Source organism: Eutrema salsugineum, unplaced genomic scaffold (genome assembly GCF_000478725.1).
Source record: "Eutrema salsugineum unplaced genomic scaffold, Eutsalg1_0 scaffold_5, whole genome shotgun sequence".
Lineage (NCBI taxonomy): Eukaryota > Viridiplantae > Streptophyta > Magnoliopsida > Brassicales > Brassicaceae > Eutrema > Eutrema salsugineum.
The window spans coordinates 5,381,477-5,402,543 of record NW_006256612.1 but is presented as its reverse complement, the minus strand read 5'-3'; the positions used below and the strand labels follow the sequence as shown (position 1 = coordinate 5,402,543).

Genomic DNA, 21,067 nt, shown 5'->3' with positions numbered 1-21,067 from the left:
TTCGGGCCTATAACTTGTTGAGTAAATAAGCTTTAACTGAATGGAGGATAACTCTTATTTATAGTGCAGCTTCCCTTTCTCAATTATCCAAGTTTGTAGATGTGGGACAACTTAAAAGACCTACTTTTAAAAAACATAGAGAGGGATGGGTACGTGAATACAGCTGGAGCCATGTTTCTCCTCTTCTCTTCCATTCAATATTTACAACAAATAAGAAGAAATGACGAAAAGCAAATATAATCTAATCACTTTGAGACACATAAGCCTGACTTCATATCCCAACCGTCCACTCTATTATATTAGATCTACTTTTAAGAATGCAACTACAAGCTGTTCAAAAAAAAAAAAAAAATGAATGCAACTACAATTATTTTTTTATCTCATATTACAAATATTTGATGAATAAAGCAGTAGTAGTCTAGTAAAGGTGGACATCGAATTTTTAAACTTATTTTATGAATACTTAAAAGTTAAATCTTGAATGCTCTTTAAAAAAAAAAATTAAGATTTTAGTCAGAATAATCAATTTATATTTACACATATATGTAAACATATTTGAGCGATTAGTTGATTAAGATGGCGAGAGGTGGTTAATCATACACATGTCTATTATAGTTCCATGCAGATCCTAGAAACAGATGAAGATAAATCAGTTGAATGCTAATTGGAAATGCTTTGATATCGATTAGAGTAAACCGGAGAAGTCTAAGTCGTCACCTATGATTTAGAGTCTATAGTTTGAGTCGATATGTTTGAGATATTCTTTTAACAATTCATATGCATTGCATCTTATTTCTTGTGGATATTATATTAATTTTAGTTTAGGATTCTTAACCAAAAATTCTAAAATCCCATGAGTTTATGATTTTGCTTACTTTCTCAGTTTGTTGTTTCTTGCAGATTAGACATTCTCCCTATGGATCGACACCCTAAGTCCTATAACGTACATTTGTGCATTTGCAGACACAAAGGTTTTATAAATTTAAAGCTTTTTGCGGATCAATGGGCTTGCTAAAAGCAAAACGTAGGCCCGCAAGCCCATCAGACATGCATCTTTTACATAATTTTTGTTTTATTTTACTTTGTTGTTTACTAATTTTTTTGCTTTTTCTATACTGTATCTTTACTTTCTTATATAAAAATAGAACATAAATAATATTTTATAAAATATATATTTTATATTTCCATAATTTAATATTCATGAAAAAGGTAAACACAATAGATTTTGATAGTAAGATTTATATATATATATATATACATACAGACTATTTTATATTAATTCCTAATATTTTATTTATGCCTCCATAGAAAAATATTTTGGAATCTGTCTATGGTTTTGTATATTTCGAAAACAGAAATTATCTAAGAAGGATTTTATTTCCTTTATTCTGAAATTCAAAGATTTTTTGCCTTTTTAATATATTTGTGCTGTGCCAACTGCTAATTTAGTTGGAAACGTACAATACAGAAAATAGAATAATAAGTACATGCATGAACAAAAAAAAATCAAAGTGAATAAATTATTACCTTTATCTAAAAAGGATTTTGTTTCATTTACTCTGAAATTCAAAGATTTTTTGTCTTGTTATATATATTTGTGTTGTGCCAATTTAGTTAGAAACAGGCAGAACAGAAAATAGAATAATACATCGCTAATGCATGAATAAAAAAAAATCAAATTGAATAAATTATTACCTTATTTTAGTTTCATTTGAATTGTGGAATAAAAATGAAAGACAGTCTAGCAAAATAAAATTGTAATTAGACAGAATATTGTTAATTCATTTGGTCAAAATTATCCAAGTAAAATATTAAATAATATATTATTATATTATTATAAATATATAGTATTAGTATTAATATTTTGAACAAAATTATTATATTAAATATCATTTTATAGTGTTGATTAATATCATCATCTTATAAATATTATAAAGTATTGATTCTATATGCTAAGAGGAGAGTTAGCGGTGTGAATATGTGTAATATTAGTCTTAATCTTATAATATTAAAAATAAAAAAATAAAAAAATTAGAAAAAACAATGGTATATATATTGTTATAATTTAATATTACATAGTATTTGATATTTTAATTATATATTCGTACTATACACAGAACAACGAAAATTATCAACAAAACAATAATCTGAAAAATTGAGTAGCACCTTTTCAAACAAGTATGATATTTTTACCTGTTAAAAAAATTGAAATGTGTAACCATCAAAGTTTTTAATTTACTAAATAATTAGAGTTTTTGTATTGTGTATTCATTTGGAATTCATGTGCTAATTATGTGCTAATTTCAAATATTTGTTCAAAGTTGGGAGGTCTTGGCAAGGGTTGGATTCAATTAGAACCAAAAATTCCTTGACTTTTAGTTAATAGTCTTCTATATATCTCAGATATTCAGAGTATGACTATATTTTTCTATTTCTTAGATATTCATTAATTGACCATAGTTTGACAATATATTTCCTCTATTTTTTAAATATAATCTTATATAGCTTGACAACATATTATGTTTAATAGATTTATAATTCAAAACTAATAAACAGTAAATAGATTGATCTATATTTCTTATATTTTCTATTATAATTTACATCAAATTTTTGAAGTGGATAGGTTGCTTGTATGCATAAGTTGTTTTTCACCCTTAGCATTTTGTTAAAGTTCATTCTTTCATTGAAAAAAAAAATTCTATAAAAAAATCAACATATTTGAGATCATTTTTATTTCGAGACCTTGTCCTATGACAAAATGATTTCACTTACTTTGCAATAACATGATTCATTTAAAATCACTAAAGAATGTCAAAAGGTTGGAATTAAGAATGCTTGAGTAGGTTGAGACCTGAGCTTTAATCATGAAGTGATGAGTATGGCTAGTTTCTTTTGAGTAGACTTGTTTATATTGCATCTTAAAACTAGTAATTTGAATATTGAGCTTTAAATTTTTTTAATAACAAGTGTTTCCCCCGATGTGGGAACTCTGAAGAATCTATTAACCATTATCTGTTTTTATGTCTCCCGACTTTACAAGTCTGGGCATTATCGGACTTTCCGTTCCTTCCGGGTCTCTTCCCGAGCACCTCTATTTATCAAAATATGAGTTTCCTCTTTTGGCAAACAAAAAAGTTAGGAATGACAAACCCCCAAAAAGATATTTATCATTGGATCTTGTGGTATGTTTAGAAAGCGAGAAACGACAAAAACTTCTATGGGAAAGAAAATTTCCCGGTAGATACGTTGATCCACGCCAAGGTTGAAGCAGAAAGCTGGAAGGTTGCAATCCAACCGAAAGAAGAAGAGGATATATCTGACGAGACTTCGCTCACATCCCTGCTCCCGATTTTTCTACCCGATGCCCAGAAATTCCCGATTTGCCAGGTTGATGCATCCTGGATTGGCAACGGCCTAGTTAAAGCTTTTGGGTGGAGCCTGAAAGAGAAAAGGGGTGGCGAGATTTTTGGTTTTCAGGGCTGTCGTAGGAGCCTCTAGGCCCTTTATGCCCAACTGGAAAGCCTCTTATGGGCTATGTCTTGCGTAAAAAATACACATATTTTATTCATCCACTTTCAGACTGATTATTCAGATCTAGTGTGTATGACTGAATCTCTATCGGATTGGCCGTCTTTCCTTTCTGAGTTGGAAGCCTTCGCATCCTTCGGGAGAGTTTTCTGAATTTTTTCTCTTTTACATATTCTCAGATGTTTAAATGTCTAAGCAGATAGTTTTGCAAAAAAACTCAAACAAGAAACATTATTTTCTTTCAAATTATTTATACCGAACCAGCTGAAGAGGATTTTCGGACTAGTTTTTTAACGGGCTAAATGTGATGTAATAGTTGGGTAATGAAAAAAAAATCTTTTAATAATATTTGTGGATTTGAGTTCCCTTTTCAAATTTCTCTTCCTTCTTGTTCTTGTTTGTTCTTGTTCTTGTTCTTTACTTTTGAAATAATAACACTTTTACTCTTTTAGTTTTGATTGTAGCATCTCATGGTCGTCTTGATTTCTCCGTCCAATGTCCATTTCCATATAGATAATCTTTCGTTCATGACTATATATTTATTCAAACAGGTAAGGGAAGCAAAAGGTTACGAAAACGGGTTACCCAAATTATGAAGTAAACATTATACGTCAATGCAAAAGTCTTCTCAATCCACAAACACAATTAATTTCATTTCACTGTATGGCCCCAAATTCTTAAATGTAAGATATGAAGAAAATTCAAAGAGAAAACGAAGTTTCAACAAACTATCTACAATTATTAATGCCTCACTTATTAATTTGTTGTGCATTGTTATATTTATTAACACGTTATGCCATATATTTACGACTAATTGCATTTAAAAATTGTTGACAATAATTTAGAGCTGGGCATTTTGGTTTAATTTTGATTCGGTTCGATTCGGTTTATTTGGGTTTAATAAAACTCTAACCAAATTCAACCGAAATAAGTTTGGTTTGGTTTATGTTAAGTTTGGGTTTAGTTTGGCTTGGTTGTAATTTGGTTTAATTTAAGTTTGGTTCAACAATAAATCAACTTGTAAAAATAAAGATATGAAAAGTGAATGTCATATGTTCGAGCTAATAAATTCATTCACTAAGATCAAACTACCCAATTTAAGTAAAATAAAAAGATTATATAATTGAATAAGTCCAATCCCGAGTACATATTGGTACATTGATTCGGTTTGGGTCTCAAAGCCGGAATACAAAGTCTTTCACTTAGAACTTCTAAGTCAACTAGATTTATGTGAGAAATTTCAAAGTGATGTGATTTTCAACCCAAGATTTGAAAGTTAGAAATATTATGTACACTTTCATGATTTGAGTGGTTTTGTCATTATACTTAACTTTATTTATGTAAGAAAATTCAAAGTGATGTGTTTCCACTTAGCATGTACTTTTCTCCAAAGCCAAAAACAAAAGACTTCACTTCTTCTACGTCAACTTGTGCCCCCACTATGCAAAACCACATCCTATCTTTATTTATACCAATCTAACTCTTTCACTTTTCTCAAATCAAAATCACTTATTTCATCACAACCATGTCAGAATCGTGTTTGCGCTTGCATTTTCTCTTGGTTCTCTTTCTCTGTTTTGTCTCCGTGTCAAGCATCTTTATTCCAAAATATCATGGTTTTGGTCTAGTTGCTTGTCGTCTCCACCAGATTCAATCCTTTACGAAGTTCAAGACCGAGTTTGATACGCATCGTTGCAACCACAATGACGACTTTAATGGAATCTGGTGTGATAATGCGACGGGTGCGGTCACAAAGCTTCAGCTCCGAAGCTGCCTAAGTGGAACTCTTAAGCCTAACAGTAGCCTCTTCCAGTTTCATCAGCTCCGCTACCTTGATCTAAATCAGAACAACTTCACCTCCTCTTCACTCCCTTCCGAGTTTGGAAATCTCAACAAATTAGAGGTTTTATCTCTTTTCTCTAATGGCTTCATTGGTCCAATTCCTTCCTCATTTAGTAACCTAAGTCTTCTTTCTATTTTAGACCTTTCCGCAAATAAGCTCACTGGTAGTTTCCAACTTGTGCGGAGTCTAAGTAAGCTCACAATTTTACGACTTTCTCAAAATCACTTCTCTGGAACTCTGAATTCCAACCATAGCCTCTTTGAGTTGCACCACCTTACTTACCTTGATCTAACTGAAAACAACTTCACTTCCTCTTCACTCCCTTATGAATTAGGAAACCTCAACAAACTAGAGGTCCTGCGCCTTTCCTCTAATGGCTTCTTCGGTCAAGTTCCTCCGACAATTAGTAACCTAACATTGTTAAGTGAGTTGTACCTTGACACGAACGAGCTTACTGGTAGTTTCCCTCTTGTACAAAATCTAACCAAGCTCTCCACTCTAATACTTTTTGATAACCACTTCTCTGGAACCATCCCTGCTTCTCTCTTCACTATGCCTTTCTTATCATATCTAGAGCTTTGGAGAAATGATCTCAGTGGTTCTATTGAAGTTCCTAACTCATCTTCTTCTTCAAGGCTAAAACGTTTGTACCTAGGTCACAACCATTTTGAAGAAAAAATCCTAGAGCCTATCTCAAAACTCATCAACCTCAAAGAGCTCGACGTTTCTTTCCTAAACACAAGCTACCCAATTGACCTAAGTATGTTCTCCTCTCTCAAATCTTTGTTGCTCCTAGATCTTTCCGGTGTTAGGATATCTCAGGCTAGTTTAGCTTCGGATTCCTTCATCCCATCAACCCTGGAAGCGTTGCGTTTGAAGCAATGCAACATCAGTGATTTCCCTACCATCTTAAAGACCCTTGAGAATTTGGTGCATATTAGCTTATCAAAAAATATCATCGGTGGGAAAGTCCCTGAGTGGATATGGAGCCTTCCTCGCTTGAACTCATTGTTTATTGATGGTAACTTGCTATATGGCTTCGAAGGTTCGTTGAAAGCATTGGTGAACTCATCGGTACAGATCTTAATTATGCATTCAAACAGTTTTGAAGGAGCACTTCCGCAACTACCACTATCTATCAACTTCTTCTTTGCACAATCCAATAATTTCAGAGGCAACATACCTCTATCTATCTGCAATAGAAGCTCGTTGACTGTCCTTGATCTAAGCTACAACAACCTCACCGGTCCAATACCTCCATGTATGAGTAACTTCTTGTTTTTGAATCTCCGGAAGAACAAACTTGAAGGAAGTATTCCAGACAAGTTTTACGTTGGTGCACCTCTAAAGACACTCGACGTTGGCTACAATAGATTAACCGGAAAGCTTCCAAGGTCTCTTCTAAATTGCTCATCTCTACAGTTCCTAAGTGTGGACTACAACAGAATCAAAGATAGGTTTCCTTTCTCACTCAAGGCTTTACCGAGTTTGCAAGTGCTTATCCTCAGCTCAAACAAATTCTATGGTAGTGTGTCTTCTCCGAACCATGGTCCTCTAGACTTTCCTGAGCTGCGGATACTTGAGATAGCTGGTAATGAATTAACCGGAAGCTTGCCTCCAAACTTCTTTGTGAATTGGAAAGCATCATCACTCAAGATGAATGAAAATGTGGGTCAATATTTGGTATATAAAAAGGTTATTTACGATACATATTACCTCACATATAGGGACTCTATAGATTTACCACGCAAAGGTTTATTTCAAATGGAGGAGAAGCTCCTTACTTCCTACGCCACCATTGATTTTTCTGGGAATAGACTTCAAGGACAGATTCCAGAATCTATCGGTCTCTTAAAAGCAGTGATCGCACTCAACTTATCCAATAACGCCTTCACGGGCCATATTCCTCTATCTTTGGTCAATCTTGTGAAGCTCGAGTCCCTGGACCTATCAGGTAACCAACTCTCAGGGACTATTCCTAGTGGACTTGGAGGCCTCTCGTTTTTGGCATACATAAACGTTTCTCACAACCAACTCAAGGGTGAAATACCAAAAGGAACACAGATTATGGGACAACCTAAATCTTCCTTTGAAGGAAACGCAGGGCTTTGTGGTTTTCCTCTCGAAGAAAGTTGCTTTGGGACTAAAACGTCGCCACCAGCAAAACAACCTAAAGAAGAAGAAGAAGATGAAGAAGAGGAACAAATGTTGAGTTGGAAAGCAGTGGCAATATTGTATGGGCCTGGAGTGTTACTTGGAATTGCAATAGCACAACTCATTGCTTCATACAAACCGGAATGGTTCGTCAAGATAATTGGTCAAAACTTTTAAGAATTTTTTTGGTTTTGAGTTTGATCCGCCAATAATGTATGTCAAGTATGTCGTTGGTATTGTATTGAAGCCTTTCCTTACGGTTGTTGTATCTTTATTTGGTTTTTTTTGTTGTATCTTTATCTGATGATTTTGTTGTATTTTGTTTCCTATAAAATAAAGAATGGTGAAGTCTCTGTAACATATTCATATACATCTTTGTTTTTTTTAGAACGAGAAAAATAGCAGGGAAGAGGGTGAATGGGAAGTGATGAAATAGCAGAAACTCAAAATTCGATTTTAGATTACAAACTCAAATGAAAAAATATATGAAAAGAGAGAGCATGAAAACAAAAAGAAATCTGCATGTTATGAAACCACATTTTTCTTTCTCATATTAGATTTCAAAATAAACTATATCCATAGTCCATACCCTCTAAAGGATCATACGTCAGTGTACTAAGTCATTATATTTGTTTTTCCGAAACAAAGACACAGGGAACGGGTTACCTACTCTTAACGGTCAAAGCGAACCCGTTCATTCTTACATTCTGAATTCTTTAAATCGGAATTAAGAAAATCAATGATAATATGTATAAAAGGAGAGAGCACGAAAACAAAAAGACAATCTTCATGTCTTGAAACCATGACAACACGAGAGGTTCATGATCAAGAACTATCAGAGGCATCTGAACCTTTAGGATTTTTTTTTTGTTTTTTTGGTAAATTTTAAGCTTTGAGTGTTTGTCCTAAATCCTAATATTTTTATTGTTACTTTGAAATATTGTCTGATAACGCATGAGCTGATACTATTAAACCAAACTACCTATTCATTTATTTATGAAAACATAAGAAACAAAATACATGAGTAGGTAGTTTGGTTTAATACAAGGATCTTATGGAAAAAGAAATGGTAAAGATCTTTGACAATGGAACTTTTTTTGGGGGGTGAGGAGGGGGGGGAAGGGGGAATAACTAAAAGACTTAACAATGAATGCATTGTTTTATACAAGGAATAAAATTTTTACAAAGAAACATAATCAATTCATTAGCTCTGAATACCAAACCAAAATATGAGACTACCGTCCCATAGTGAGATAATGTGATTTTGTACTCCTTTGCCGATGAGAACGATGAGGCGGTGAAGATTGAAGGTATTTAATTTTTAATACATAAACATAATTAATCAATATGTTTGCTCCAAGTACCAACCAAAATATGAGACTGCCTTCATAGTTCTTAATTAGTGTCTAGATGGAGTGAGATACGGCGATTCCAAACCAGAAGAGAAGAGTTAGGAGTAGCGAGCAAAAGCAAAACTCCTTTGTACCATGAACATGAAGGACCTAATCAAGATTGAATCCACATGTTCTAAGAAGAAAAATTGGTGTTGAATTATCATTCTTAAAATGCCAAAGAGCAACATCGGCGTCCTCCCTATTACCTTTTGATCTCTGATTATCAATTTCCTCTTCAATCTTATTGAGTAGAACGATTTAGTGTCATCAACGATGAAAATCCATAATAATAATATCCCGGAGTTTATAGAGATTTCCATGTCAGTGCATCCTCGTGCACCAACAAAATCATCTAGATTTCCGGAGACATGTTCTAGCTGCAGTAAGGCAACATCCAATTGTTCCTTGCAAATATATACCACGATAGCAAGACACCAAATCTAAGAATCTTGGTGATATATACATATATCTCTATTCCCAGTATGAAGGAAATTGTGTTTGTATTTTTTGACATTTTCTCCCAACAAATGGATAAAGTTATGCTGGATTTTTTCGTGGCAATATTTGAATTTCATGCTTCCAAAATCTATTTCTTATGGAAGAAAACTCCTTGGACACTAAGACATAGGGTTTTGGATCTTTTTCGTTGTCTTCACCATATACACCACCTTTTCAAAACCTCCACGGTTCAAGTATGTGTGCATTCGTTAGTATGAGACCATGTTTGTTCAGAATAGCACCGGATGCCTAGACGCCATCGTTGATTTTGTTGTCTTATCAACAGCCACTTGTGTAGGAATACTAGCATATGCTTTATAACTAAAAAACTTAACAATGAATGCATTGTTTTATACAAGTAATAAAATTTTTACAAAGAAACATAATCAATTCATTAGCTCCGAATACCAAACCAAAATATGAGACTACCGTCCCATAGTGAGATAATGCGATTTTGTACTCCTTTGCCGATGAGAACGATGAGGCGGTGAAGATTGAAGGTATTTAATTTTTAATACATAAACATAATTAATCAATACGTTTGCTCCAAGTACCAACCAAAATATGAGACTGCCTTCATAGTTCTTAGTGTCTAGAAGGGAGTGAGATACGGCGATTCCAAACCAGAAGAGAAGAGTTAGGAGTAGCGAGCAAAAGCAAAACTCCTTGTACCATGAACATGATGGACCTACTCAAGATTGAATCCACATGTTCTAAGAAGAAAAATTGGTGTTGAATTATCATTCTTAAAATGCCAAAGAGCAACATCGGCGTCCTCCCTATTACCTTTTGATCTCTGATTATCAATTTCCTCTTCAATCTTATTGAGTAGAACGATTTAATTGTCGTCAACGATGAAAATCCATAATAATAAAAGACTTAACAATGAATGCAATGTTTTATACAAGGAATAAAATTTTTACAAAGTAACATAATCAATTCATTAGCTCTGAATACCAAACCAAAATATGAGACTATCGTCCCATAGTGAGATAATGCGATTTTGTACTCCTTTGCCGATGAGAACGATGAGGTGGTGAAGATTGAAGGTATTTAATTTTTAATACATAAACATAATTAATCAATACGTTTGCTTCAAGTACCAACCAAAATATGAGACTGCCTTCATAGTTCTTAGCGTCTAGACGGAGTGAGAAACGGCGATTCCAAACCAGAAGAGAAGAGTTAGGAGTAGCGAGCAAAATCAAAAATCCTTTGTACCATGAACATGAAGGACCTACTCAAGATTGAATCCACATGCTCTAAGAAGAAAAATTGGTGTTGAATTATCATTCTTAAAACGCCAAAGAGCAACATCGGCATCCTCCCTATTACCTTTTGATCTCTGATTATCAATTTCCTCTTCAATTTTATTGAGTAGAACGATTTAGTGTCATCAACGATGAAAATCCATAATAATAATATCTCGGAGTTTATAGAGATTTCCATGTCAATGCATCCTCGTGCACCAACAAAATTATCTAGATTTCCGGAGACATGTTCTAGCTGCACTAAGGCAACATCCAATTGTTCCTTGCAAATATATACCATATAGCAAGACACCAAATCTAAGAATCTTGGTGATATATACATATATCTCTATTCCCAGTATGAAGGAAATTGTGTTTGTATTTTTTGACATTTTCTCCCAACAAATGGATAAAGTTATGCTGGATTTTTTCGTGGCAATATTTGACTTTCCTGCTTCCAAAATCTATTTCTTATGGAAGAAAATTCCTTGGACACTAAGACATAGGGTTTTGGATCTTTTTCGTTGTCTTCACCATATACACCACCTTTTCAAAACCTCCACAGTTCAAGTATGTGTGCATTCATTAGTATGAGACCATGTTTGTTCAGAATAGCACCGGATGCCTAGACGCCATCGTTGATTTTGTTGTCTTATCAACAGCCACTTGTGTAGGAATACTAGCATATGCTTTAATACTTAAGATTTCACTCCCCCAATGACTTGCTTTCTTTTCATCAGATGGTTCCTTAAGTAGCAAGTGGCTGCAAGCATTTGTGATTGCTCTCCACGGAAACATTACAATAAAACTTCAATAGTTATAAATGAATGAAGCATGCGTTGACAAACCTGAATTTCAACTCCACTGTTCTTTTGCCTAATTGGTCTAATCAAAACGCCATTTAAGTGCCCATTCTTATCAAACACCGAAGTCTCTTCCTTTCCTGAAAGATATTGAACCAAAACGGAACAAGTTTTAGCTACTTAAGATGAAACAAATAGAACATATAAAAAACTACTGAGAATTTTACACACCAGGGAGACATCGAACCAAAATTGGTTTGAGTTTAGATTTTTTTTTATCTTTTCACTTTTCGAGGAAAGGTAGCTAATCAAGGAAAAGGGCGGCTACAGGTTGGGTCATCACACACCAATTCAGAAGCAGACGTCAAATGGATCACTAATTCACTGTTTCATATAGTTTAACCGTTTTTTTAAATAGAAAATTTATAGAAGATTTATTATGCATCACTGATTCATAGACCATTTAACATCTTGCTTTTTCATAAGATGATTTCCTCTTTATACATAACTGCTGTTTAGGTAAATTTTGATTATTATTTCATTAATTTTGATATAACTTTTAATGTTTCTTAAAGTTATATAATGCATTTTGGGCTTGAAAGATATAAAATAAAATTCTGTTAGATGATTTTTATTTAGTAATTTAACAAATAAAATGAAATACCACTAAAAGATGATTAGAAGAATATCAATGATAGGAGCAGATGTAGGTTGGTTGGAGGTGGAACATAGAACATTGGAACATGTGTTATATACTTTTGCGGTTTATATTAAGGAGATGTATAAGTTATTTAGCATCTTGTAAAAGTTTAGTCATATTGTTACTCTTTTAATGTTGTTTCTTTTTTTTTTAAATATAGTGCTTTTACACAATATATCTTTCTCCACTGGTCAATGGTGACAGAAAATAGAAGAAATAAAATTAGGCTGGAACCTTTTTTTTAAAAAAAAAACATAGATTTATTTATAAAATTTTCAGATTTATTTCCTTTTTACGCCAAATCCTTTTTTACACATACCATTTATTCGTTCGTTAACCAAAACTATAGTCAAATGAAGAAAAAAGTCTTATTCTCGATACGTACTATTTATTCGCTAACCAAAATTATAGTCAAATAAAAAAATTCTTACTTTTTACTCAAAAAAATGTCTTTGTTGAAAATAATGATTCTTCCACATATAATGCAAATTTGAAATTAGAATTTTGTCTACAATTTTATAAGATTCATTCTATATACATTAGATATGTATATCCTTGCTATGTTTTTGAAATAAGGTTATATGAATTTTTATGAATGAATAATTATTAAAACAAATACCAGAATATATAAATCCAAAATTTGATACCATAATAATTAAAGATATAATTAAAACAAATAACAGAATATATAAATCCAACATGTAGTACCAGGATAATTAAACATCAAATCAAAAAATATGAATTTCTATTGTGTCTATACCAATATCTTTCTGCATCCACCGCTGGTCAATGATTATGCATCCGCCGTTGGTCAGTGATTAAAGAAGATAGAAGAAATATAATTAGACTGAAACATTTTTTTTTTTAAAAACATAGATTTCTTTATAAATTTTCTGATTTATTTCTTTTTAACATCAATTCTCTTTTTTTACACATACTAATTATGTATTTGTTAACCAAAATTATAGTCAAATAAATAAATAAAAATTACTCTTGACACATACCATTTATTTGGTAACCAAAGTTATAGTCAAATAATTTCTACTCAAAACGAAAAAAATACTGTTGTTGAAAAAAAAGACTCTTCCACATACAATGCAAATTTGAAATTAGAACTTTGTCTACAATTTTATAAGCTTTATTCTATAATACATTACAAATATGTATATCCTCGCTATGTTTTACGAATAAAATTTTATGAATTTCTACGAATGAATAATTAAACATCTAATAAAAACAAATACCAGAATATATAAAGCCAACATTTGGAACCCGAATAATTAAATATAGAATTAAAACATATGTAGTTCTATTTAGCATATACACAAAATCTTCTGCATCCGCCACTAGTCACTGATGACAGAAAATAGAAGAAATAAAATTAAGTTGGAAAAAAAACCACAGATTTATTTCTAAAATTTCCAGATTTATTTCTAAAATTTCCAGATTCATTTCCTTTTAAGATTAATTCTCTTTTTTACACATACCTTTTATTCATTCGTTAACCAAAACTATAGTCAAATAAAAATATTATTCTTTTTTCGACACATGCCATTTATTCACTAACCAAAATTATAGTCAAATAGAAACAATATCTTACTATCGACAGAGTACCGTTGTTGAAAAAAATTATCTTCCACATATAATGCAAATTTTGAAATTAGAATTTTGTCTACAATTTTATTAGATTCATTCTATAATATATTAGATATGTATATCCTCGCGATATTTTGGAAATATGGTTTTATGGATTTTTAAGAATGAACAATTAAACATTTAATTAAAATAAATACCAAAATATATAAATCCAACATTTACTAGTACTTTATCATTAAGATATAAAATATAGAATTGGTGAAGACCACAAACCTCCAATCTCGGACGCCTATAAAAGCCAAGAAAGTGGAGAGATATAGGGTCAATCCAAAGGGACAAAGTTTTATGTTTCCCGTACTTTAATCTGCTTCTGATCTTTGTCTTGGAATAATCGACTAGAAACCTTAGAAGCAATGTCATTCCGCGAGTTGAGAAGCCTCTTCAAAGGCAAAAATCATGAACAACTGACGCAAGTAGGTGAAGATGGTATTGGTACTGAACCTAAAGGTATGTATGTAGTTGGTGTTGGGGAGAGAGTATCATTACGTTGAATGTGTATAGTCTTGGATTTTGTTTTCCGTTTTATGGTTCACATCTAATCCTCGTTCGCTTCTGAATTTTTTTTCCCATATACATCAGAATCAAATCGGAACTCGGACAGGGTGGAAAGACAGTAAGCTAGTTTCTTTCATCTTCTGCGTTTTTACATCCTTTTTCTTGTATTTTTCTGTGTGTTTTCCTCGTGTCTGATACCATTGTTTTATCAGATCTGCATGCATATTATGATGCTCTTTCTATTTTCTGGTTAATCATTTACTAGTTTAATGAAACTTGTATATAGTATATGCACGCTTCGTGTAAATGCTTAGTCGGTTTTCTGTTAAAATTTTGTGACTTGAATGTGACTTTACTATGTCGATATATGGATCGAGTTTTCAGATTTGGTGATGGATTCTTCTTATATATATATAGGTGTTATTTCTGATTGAGTTTACCCAAAAGGAAAAAACAAATGTCATGATTTGGTGATGCATAAATCCAAGTTATCCCTAGGATACGATTTCTAGTTTAATTAGAGTTCATGTAATAAAAGTGAATTTTCGCAAGGTTTGGATCCAATATTTTTTTTATATATGACCATTAAGTTACAGACTTTTAATGTTAAAAAAAAAATATTACAGACTTGGGGCCAATGATCTTATACATTTCTTAATTAGATTGATACTTATTATTTGACTTTAGTTTGCTATATTTCAGATTTTTCTTATATATTAATTTTTTTATGTACACCTATCACGATTTTCAAATAAAATCATGATACTGGTTGCATATTTGGATGGCCCAAATTAGGCATTTGCTTGATAATGTTTAGAGTCCGCTGCTTAGTCTATGTGTATATTACCTCCATGGGTAACATAAAACTCTTAATTGTACGCTATTATTTATTTCTTCTGTTTCACAATGTATAATTTTCTAAATTTTCATTCTTGTTTCACAAAGTTTAATTTTTTAGAGTTTTACTTATTTTTATAAAATCTTATATATAAAAGTTGCTCAACTTTTTCTATATGCTTGACACATGTCACCATCATTGGAGAAATACTATTGCCATATAATTAATGCACTAGTTGATTAGCCACACTATGTGCGGGGTAAATATTAACCATAATTCTTGTATTAGAATATGCAAATATAATATATATAAATATAGCTATAAAAATGTTAGCTGATATTTATAATTGCAAATATATATAATGATTATGCAATTATAAATAATGATCAAAGTTATATTTATTTTATAATACAATTGCATAAATGCTAGATAATTATTGATTCTATAATTAATTTTAGTAGTATTTTTTATATGAATAAAATTATACATTAAATATACTAAATTAGATTAATATGTTTATCTAACTGGTCTAACATCAAAATAAGATACTTTGTATTGATATAAAAAATGTGAATTATAATATGAATGAAAAAAATTAGATTTTATTATTATTAAATAAATAATATGATTATTTTTTATCTTATATATAAAAGTTGCTCAACTTTCTCTATATGCTTGACACATCAGTATTGGAGAAATTGACACATGTCACTTAAATTTTAATTAATAAAAATTTAATATTAAATTTTAAAGCATTTAAAGAATATGAAAAGTTTGTTTTATTAATTGACTCTTAACTAATATTTATATTAATGTTAAACAAACATTTATGTTATAACCAATTAAAAATATTGATAGATATGTATTTAATTTTTATATAACTGTAAATTACTTAATAATATTCAATATATATTTTAAATTATTTTTTAAAGATTATTTATAATAAAATACTAGCAAGTAACAAATGAAATGATGATTCTATTAATTTAAAAAAAATTTACTAATTGACTATTAGTTAATATTTGTGTAAATGTTAAACAAATTCTAATTAAAAATATTGATGATATTTATTAATTTTAATATAACTCTAAATTATTAAATAATATTTAATATTTTAATTTTCTTTAAATAAAATATTAACAAGTAAGTAAATAACAAATGATGATTATATTAATTTTTTATAAAAATATAAAAAAAAATTAAAAAATTGAAAATAAAACCCGCACATAATGTGCAGGTATTCACCTAGTAATGATAATAAATGATATTCTTGAAGAGATATTAATTAAAATTGTTGAATTATTATTGGTCTATAGTTATGAAAAAAAATTCTTCAAAAAAGATAGTATATTTAATTATAAATAAACATTTATTATTTCATAATCTATGTGAACTATCGAGAAAATCAAACTTTGTAAAGAGTATTAATTTATATATATTTTTTTTTAAAAAAACTCGTATACCTCTATTTATTAGCGTCTTATTAGTTGTTTCTATTTCATTAGTCAGCATAAGATATATTTTGAAGCTCGATTTTGTTGTTATTTGTTCAAATAGTGAAGAAATGTCTCTTGGTCCAAGATAGCTAGGGTTGCGTGCTAATTTTGGTGTTAGAAAAAATGTACATAAACAGTAAGAAGAATACAGCGTCAGCGGTTCATCTAAAATCTATATTGTTGAAGTAAAATCATTACGGAGATAAGAAGAAGTATATATATAGTGTTAGTTCTGAGTTTAATGCCTTGTTTCTATGGTTTGATATTGCATTAGTAGCTTTGCATTAATTAATCTGGTACACGTGATTACACTCACATACTCCCTCCGTTTTATAAAGAGTGTCATTCTGACATTTTTCACACTTATTAAGAAAACTATTAAAAATACTATTTTATCCTTCATTAATGCATTAAATAACTTTTTTCTCTAATTAATATATTAAATTAATAGGGTCAAAACTGGAATATTATTTAAAATTCTGCATTGAAAATATAAAACGACATTCTTTGTGAAACAAAAATAAAACCTTAAAACGACACTCTTTGTGAAACGGAGGGAGTAGCTTTTTTATTGTTATAACATTTACTCATAGTTTTTCTTCTTACAGATTAATTGCCATGGTGGACAAGTCCCAAGCTCGCAAGCAAGTGGAATGTCCAATCTGTTGCGGTATTTTAAAAAATTTTGTTCTCAGCTATGTGTTGCATATAAGATTTAATTCATTCATACGGTGTTTTATTTGAAGGCATACGTATCAAAATAAGTTTTTTAAAATTATGAAGGAGGTGTATTTTTTGTTAAAAGGACCTATTTTTTGTAATGTAAAATTACACTCAACAAAAAAAACTTTTTAAAAATGACTTGCAACATTTTAGAGAAATAAAAAACAGAGAGGTCTAAAATCACCAAATTACTTAGTTTTTTTTTTATAAAGATTACTTAGTATTCTAGAAAAATATTCATTTAGCTGATGTAAAACGAAAAATATATTATTACCGGTCATTAAATATTTGTGAAATTTTTTTAATTTATCTCCGTATAAGGAGTCAATAAACACAAAACCTAGTTCATATACATATGTTACTTGTGGAGCATTTGTGTCAGCCAAAATTAATTGTATCACCTATTATTCAACTTAATTATAGCTTTCAATATAAATATTTATATATGCTTAATTGGTGATATATAGTCTTATAAGTGATGTACCTTTGAGGTCATTCTATCAATAAAGGAACGTTTTCAAATGACTTGTATTTATGCTAAATTTTGTGCTTTTCTAGGTATCATTCGCAAGACTACTATTACACAATGCGGGCACGGTTTCTGTAAAGAGTGCATTGAAAAATACTTGCGTCATGGGTATTTCTTAATAATTTCCATGCTATGTTTTCTTATTTTGTGTTATAAGTTTTGGAACCTTTTTGTTGCTCAAAATATTGACTATCTCTTCTTTTATTGAAGAAACAATAAATGCCCTTCTTGTCGTGTTGACTTTCCTAGCTGTCCCTCATTTAGAGCTAATGAATATTTTGATGAAATTGTTTCAAAGTTGTATGCGGACAATAACCAGTACGAAAATGAGGTAAACTCTATATTTATTATATGATTGATGATAATACTACTTTAGAGTTTTTCCATCATTTCATCAAATCTCTTTTCTTTTCTTTTTTCTTTTTAATGTTGCCGCAGGAGTTAGAGCTCAATAAAACAGAACAGATTCCTAACGAACAGGTTAGTTATGGCCCATTTCAAATTATTACTTTGTTTCTAGTTTCCAAACTTTCTTGTTGAAGATGGTTTTGTATGGTACTTCCTCTATTGATTGGGACATGAATTGTTTTAAACAGGTTAAAGCCACCACAATATCCCAAACACGAAAGCGACGAACTAACCCAAGTAGAAGCAAACAGTCAACCACTGTAGAAACGCCAAGAGGGGACAAAACTGTCATTCAACGCATTCCTGTGTCACATGGTGATAATGGAAACAATATTGCTTCTTCTAGTCATCATATGCAACTCAAAAGACTTGCTTCATCTCAATCTCGTGACTCTAACAAGAATAAAAGAAAAGATTGTGTGAGAGTCATCCTAGAAAAGAGAGCCAAGAAACCCATAAGAAGACAAAAGAAAGTTAGAAGCGTTAAGTTATCTGAGTTTCCCGATACTCAGATTAGCTTCCGAGCTAAATCTTTGAGTCTACAATGGGGAAGACGTGGCTTGCGTAGTCCTCGCATGAAAATTTAAATGTACGAAGAAACCGGGGTTGTGGCTCATCTTCTTCAGAATCCCTACAGGAATCATCAGGTATGAAAATTCATAAAACTTTTTCTTACTTAAAACGCTAATTCATGTTTTGCTATTTCAATTGGTATTAAAATATCAGTTCATGTCTTTCTTATCTCAATGGATGAGCAAAAAATACCAAATTTGAAAAAAAAGTCAACTAAGCTGCAAACCTAACTTAATAATGAAATCTATGTGTCATGAACTTTTTATTTAACCTAATCCATTTCCAAAAACCAATGTAAGCTTATCAATGACTATATGATTTTTAAATAAACAATGAATATATAACTTCAACAATTGCTATGGTGAGTGTTTTGATCATTTTGAAAAGCATTCTACGTACACCTTTTCGATAAAAACATCAATTGTATTAATTGGAAACTATTGTTTTTGCTTCAGCTTCTGCCTATAGAACGACTTCAGATGAGCAAGACTGAGGAAATCAAGCTTAGTGATGGAAGTGGAGATGTCAAACAATTTACAAAGAAGAAACCGTCGTGGCTTTAATAGAAGTAATATTTTTATAATGAAATCCTTCATGTTTTATCAACGAGACCATGTTTTATTAGTAGAATTTCCTCTTTTTATGATAATGCCAACCTCTTGGACAATATGTATTTTTTTTTTTCAACGAACTCTGCGAACAAGTCTTACATATAAAAAATATAGGTTGTTAAGATAGATTTAGTAGCATACGCAAAAAAAAATAGTAAGAATGGAAGCTAATTTCATACCTCATGATTCCTGTAGGGATTCTAAAGAAGATGAGCCACAAACCCGGTTTCTCCGTACATTTAAATTTTCCTTCAAGTACTATGCAAGCCACGTCTTCTCCATCATAGACTGAAAGATTTAGCTTGGAAGCTAATCTGAGTATCAGAAGCTCAGATAATTTAACACTTATAACTTTCTTTCTTCTTCTTATGGGTTTCATGGCTCTCCTTCTTGGGATGACTCCCACATAATCTTTTCCTTTACTTTGGCTAGAGTCACAAGATTGAAATGAAGCAAGTCCTCTGAGTTGCATATAATGACTAGAAGAAACAATATTAAGACCTTGTTTTGTTTTTGATTTGAATAAATAATATATCATTACTTTTGAACAAGTATCCGTTGGTGCATGCACCCAATAATTTTCTTAAATATATTAAATGAATAAATTATAGGGTAAATGACGTAATATTCATCAGTGAATAAAATTTTCAATATTGCATATACCATTATAGTAATGTCACATTCGATATTCAATAACCATTGCCCCCACTCATTTAATATATTTTCCTTTTTCTTACTTTTTTGCTTCTTTTTTATTCAACATTCTCCAAAATTATATGATTTTTTAAAAAAGATTTTTGTAAATATTTCCTTATAACCTCATTAATTTCGTTTTCCTTATTATGTGTTTTTATAATTGCATTTTTTGTCCTTTTCTAGTACATGCATACGGATCTTTTACATACTTTTCATTTTATTTAACTTTATTGTTTACTATTTTTTTTTTGCTTCTTTTAAACTGTATCTCCTTTCTTATAAGAAAATAGAACATGAGTAAAATATCTTGTAAAAAAGTATATTTTTTATTTTCCATAATTTGAATATTCATGAAAAAACTAAGCACTATAGATGTTATATTAATATTAATATATATATATATATATACGAATATATTATATTAATCTCTAATATATTATTTATGCCTCCATTAAAAAATATTTCTGAATCCCACCGCTGGTTTTGTATTTCAAGAATAGAAATTATCTAAAAAAGATTATATTTCCTTTTTCTGAAATTCAAAGATTTTTTGTTTTTTAATATAATTTTTACCAATTTAGTTAGAAACAGACAATACAGAAAATAAAACAATACATCGTTAATGCGTGAACCAAAAAGAAATCAAAGTGAATAAATTATTACCTTCTAAAAAGAATTTTAATTCCTTATTCTAAATTTCAAAGATTTTTTACCTTTTTTTGTGCTGTCTCAATTTAGTTAGAACGTACAATACAGAAAATAGTCCAACACATCGTTAATGAATGAACCAAAAAAAAAATCAAAGTGAATAAATTATTACTTTATTTTATTTTTATTTGCATTGTGGAATAAAAATGAAAGACAGTCTAGCA

General features: G+C 30.6%; 2 protein-coding genes across 3 annotated transcripts; both read left to right on the top strand.

Annotated features, from left to right (window-relative positions):
• Positions 1 to 5,016: 5,016 nt before the first annotated feature.
• On the top strand, positions 5,017 to 7,895 carry LOC18992232 (receptor like protein 42). Of its 2 annotated transcripts, XM_024151915.1 has the most exons (2): positions 5,103 to 5,431; positions 5,511 to 7,895. In XM_024151915.1, the coding sequence occupies exon 2, from the start codon at positions 5,924 to 5,926 to the stop codon at positions 7,700 to 7,702; it is 1,779 nt and encodes a 592-aa protein (XP_024007683.1). In that variant the 5' UTR covers positions 5,103 to 5,431; positions 5,511 to 5,923; the 3' UTR covers positions 7,703 to 7,895. The 2 variants fall into 2 exon arrangements, with proteins under 2 accessions (XP_006415671.1, XP_024007683.1); XM_006415608.2 differs by having other exon boundaries at positions 5,017 to 7,895.
• Positions 7,896 to 14,179: 6,284 nt separating this feature from the next.
• On the top strand, positions 14,180 to 18,902 carry LOC112083996 (putative E3 ubiquitin-protein ligase RING1a). The gene is made up of 5 exons (XM_024152229.1): positions 14,180 to 14,273; positions 17,937 to 18,015; positions 18,118 to 18,238; positions 18,346 to 18,387; positions 18,504 to 18,902. The coding sequence occupies exons 1-5, from the start codon at positions 14,180 to 14,182 to the stop codon at positions 18,900 to 18,902; spliced, it is 735 nt and encodes a 244-aa protein (XP_024007997.1).
• The last annotated feature ends 2,165 nt before the right edge of the window (positions 18,903 to 21,067 follow it).

Coding starts and splice junctions, on each gene's coding strand:
- LOC18992232 (XM_006415608.2), top strand. CDS start 5,054: ATGTCAGAATCGTGTTTGCGCTTGCATTTTCTCTTGGTTCTCTTTCTC.
- LOC112083996 (XM_024152229.1), top strand. CDS start 14,180: ATGTCATTCCGCGAGTTGAGAAGCCTCTTCAAAGGCAAAAATCATGAA. Junction 14,274..17,936: donor TATTGGTACTGAACCTAAAG/GTATGTATGTAG, acceptor GTGCTTTTCTAG/GTATCATTCGCAAGACTACT. Junction 18,016..18,117: donor GAAAAATACTTGCGTCATGG/GTATTTCTTAAT, acceptor CTTTTATTGAAG/AAACAATAAATGCCCTTCTT.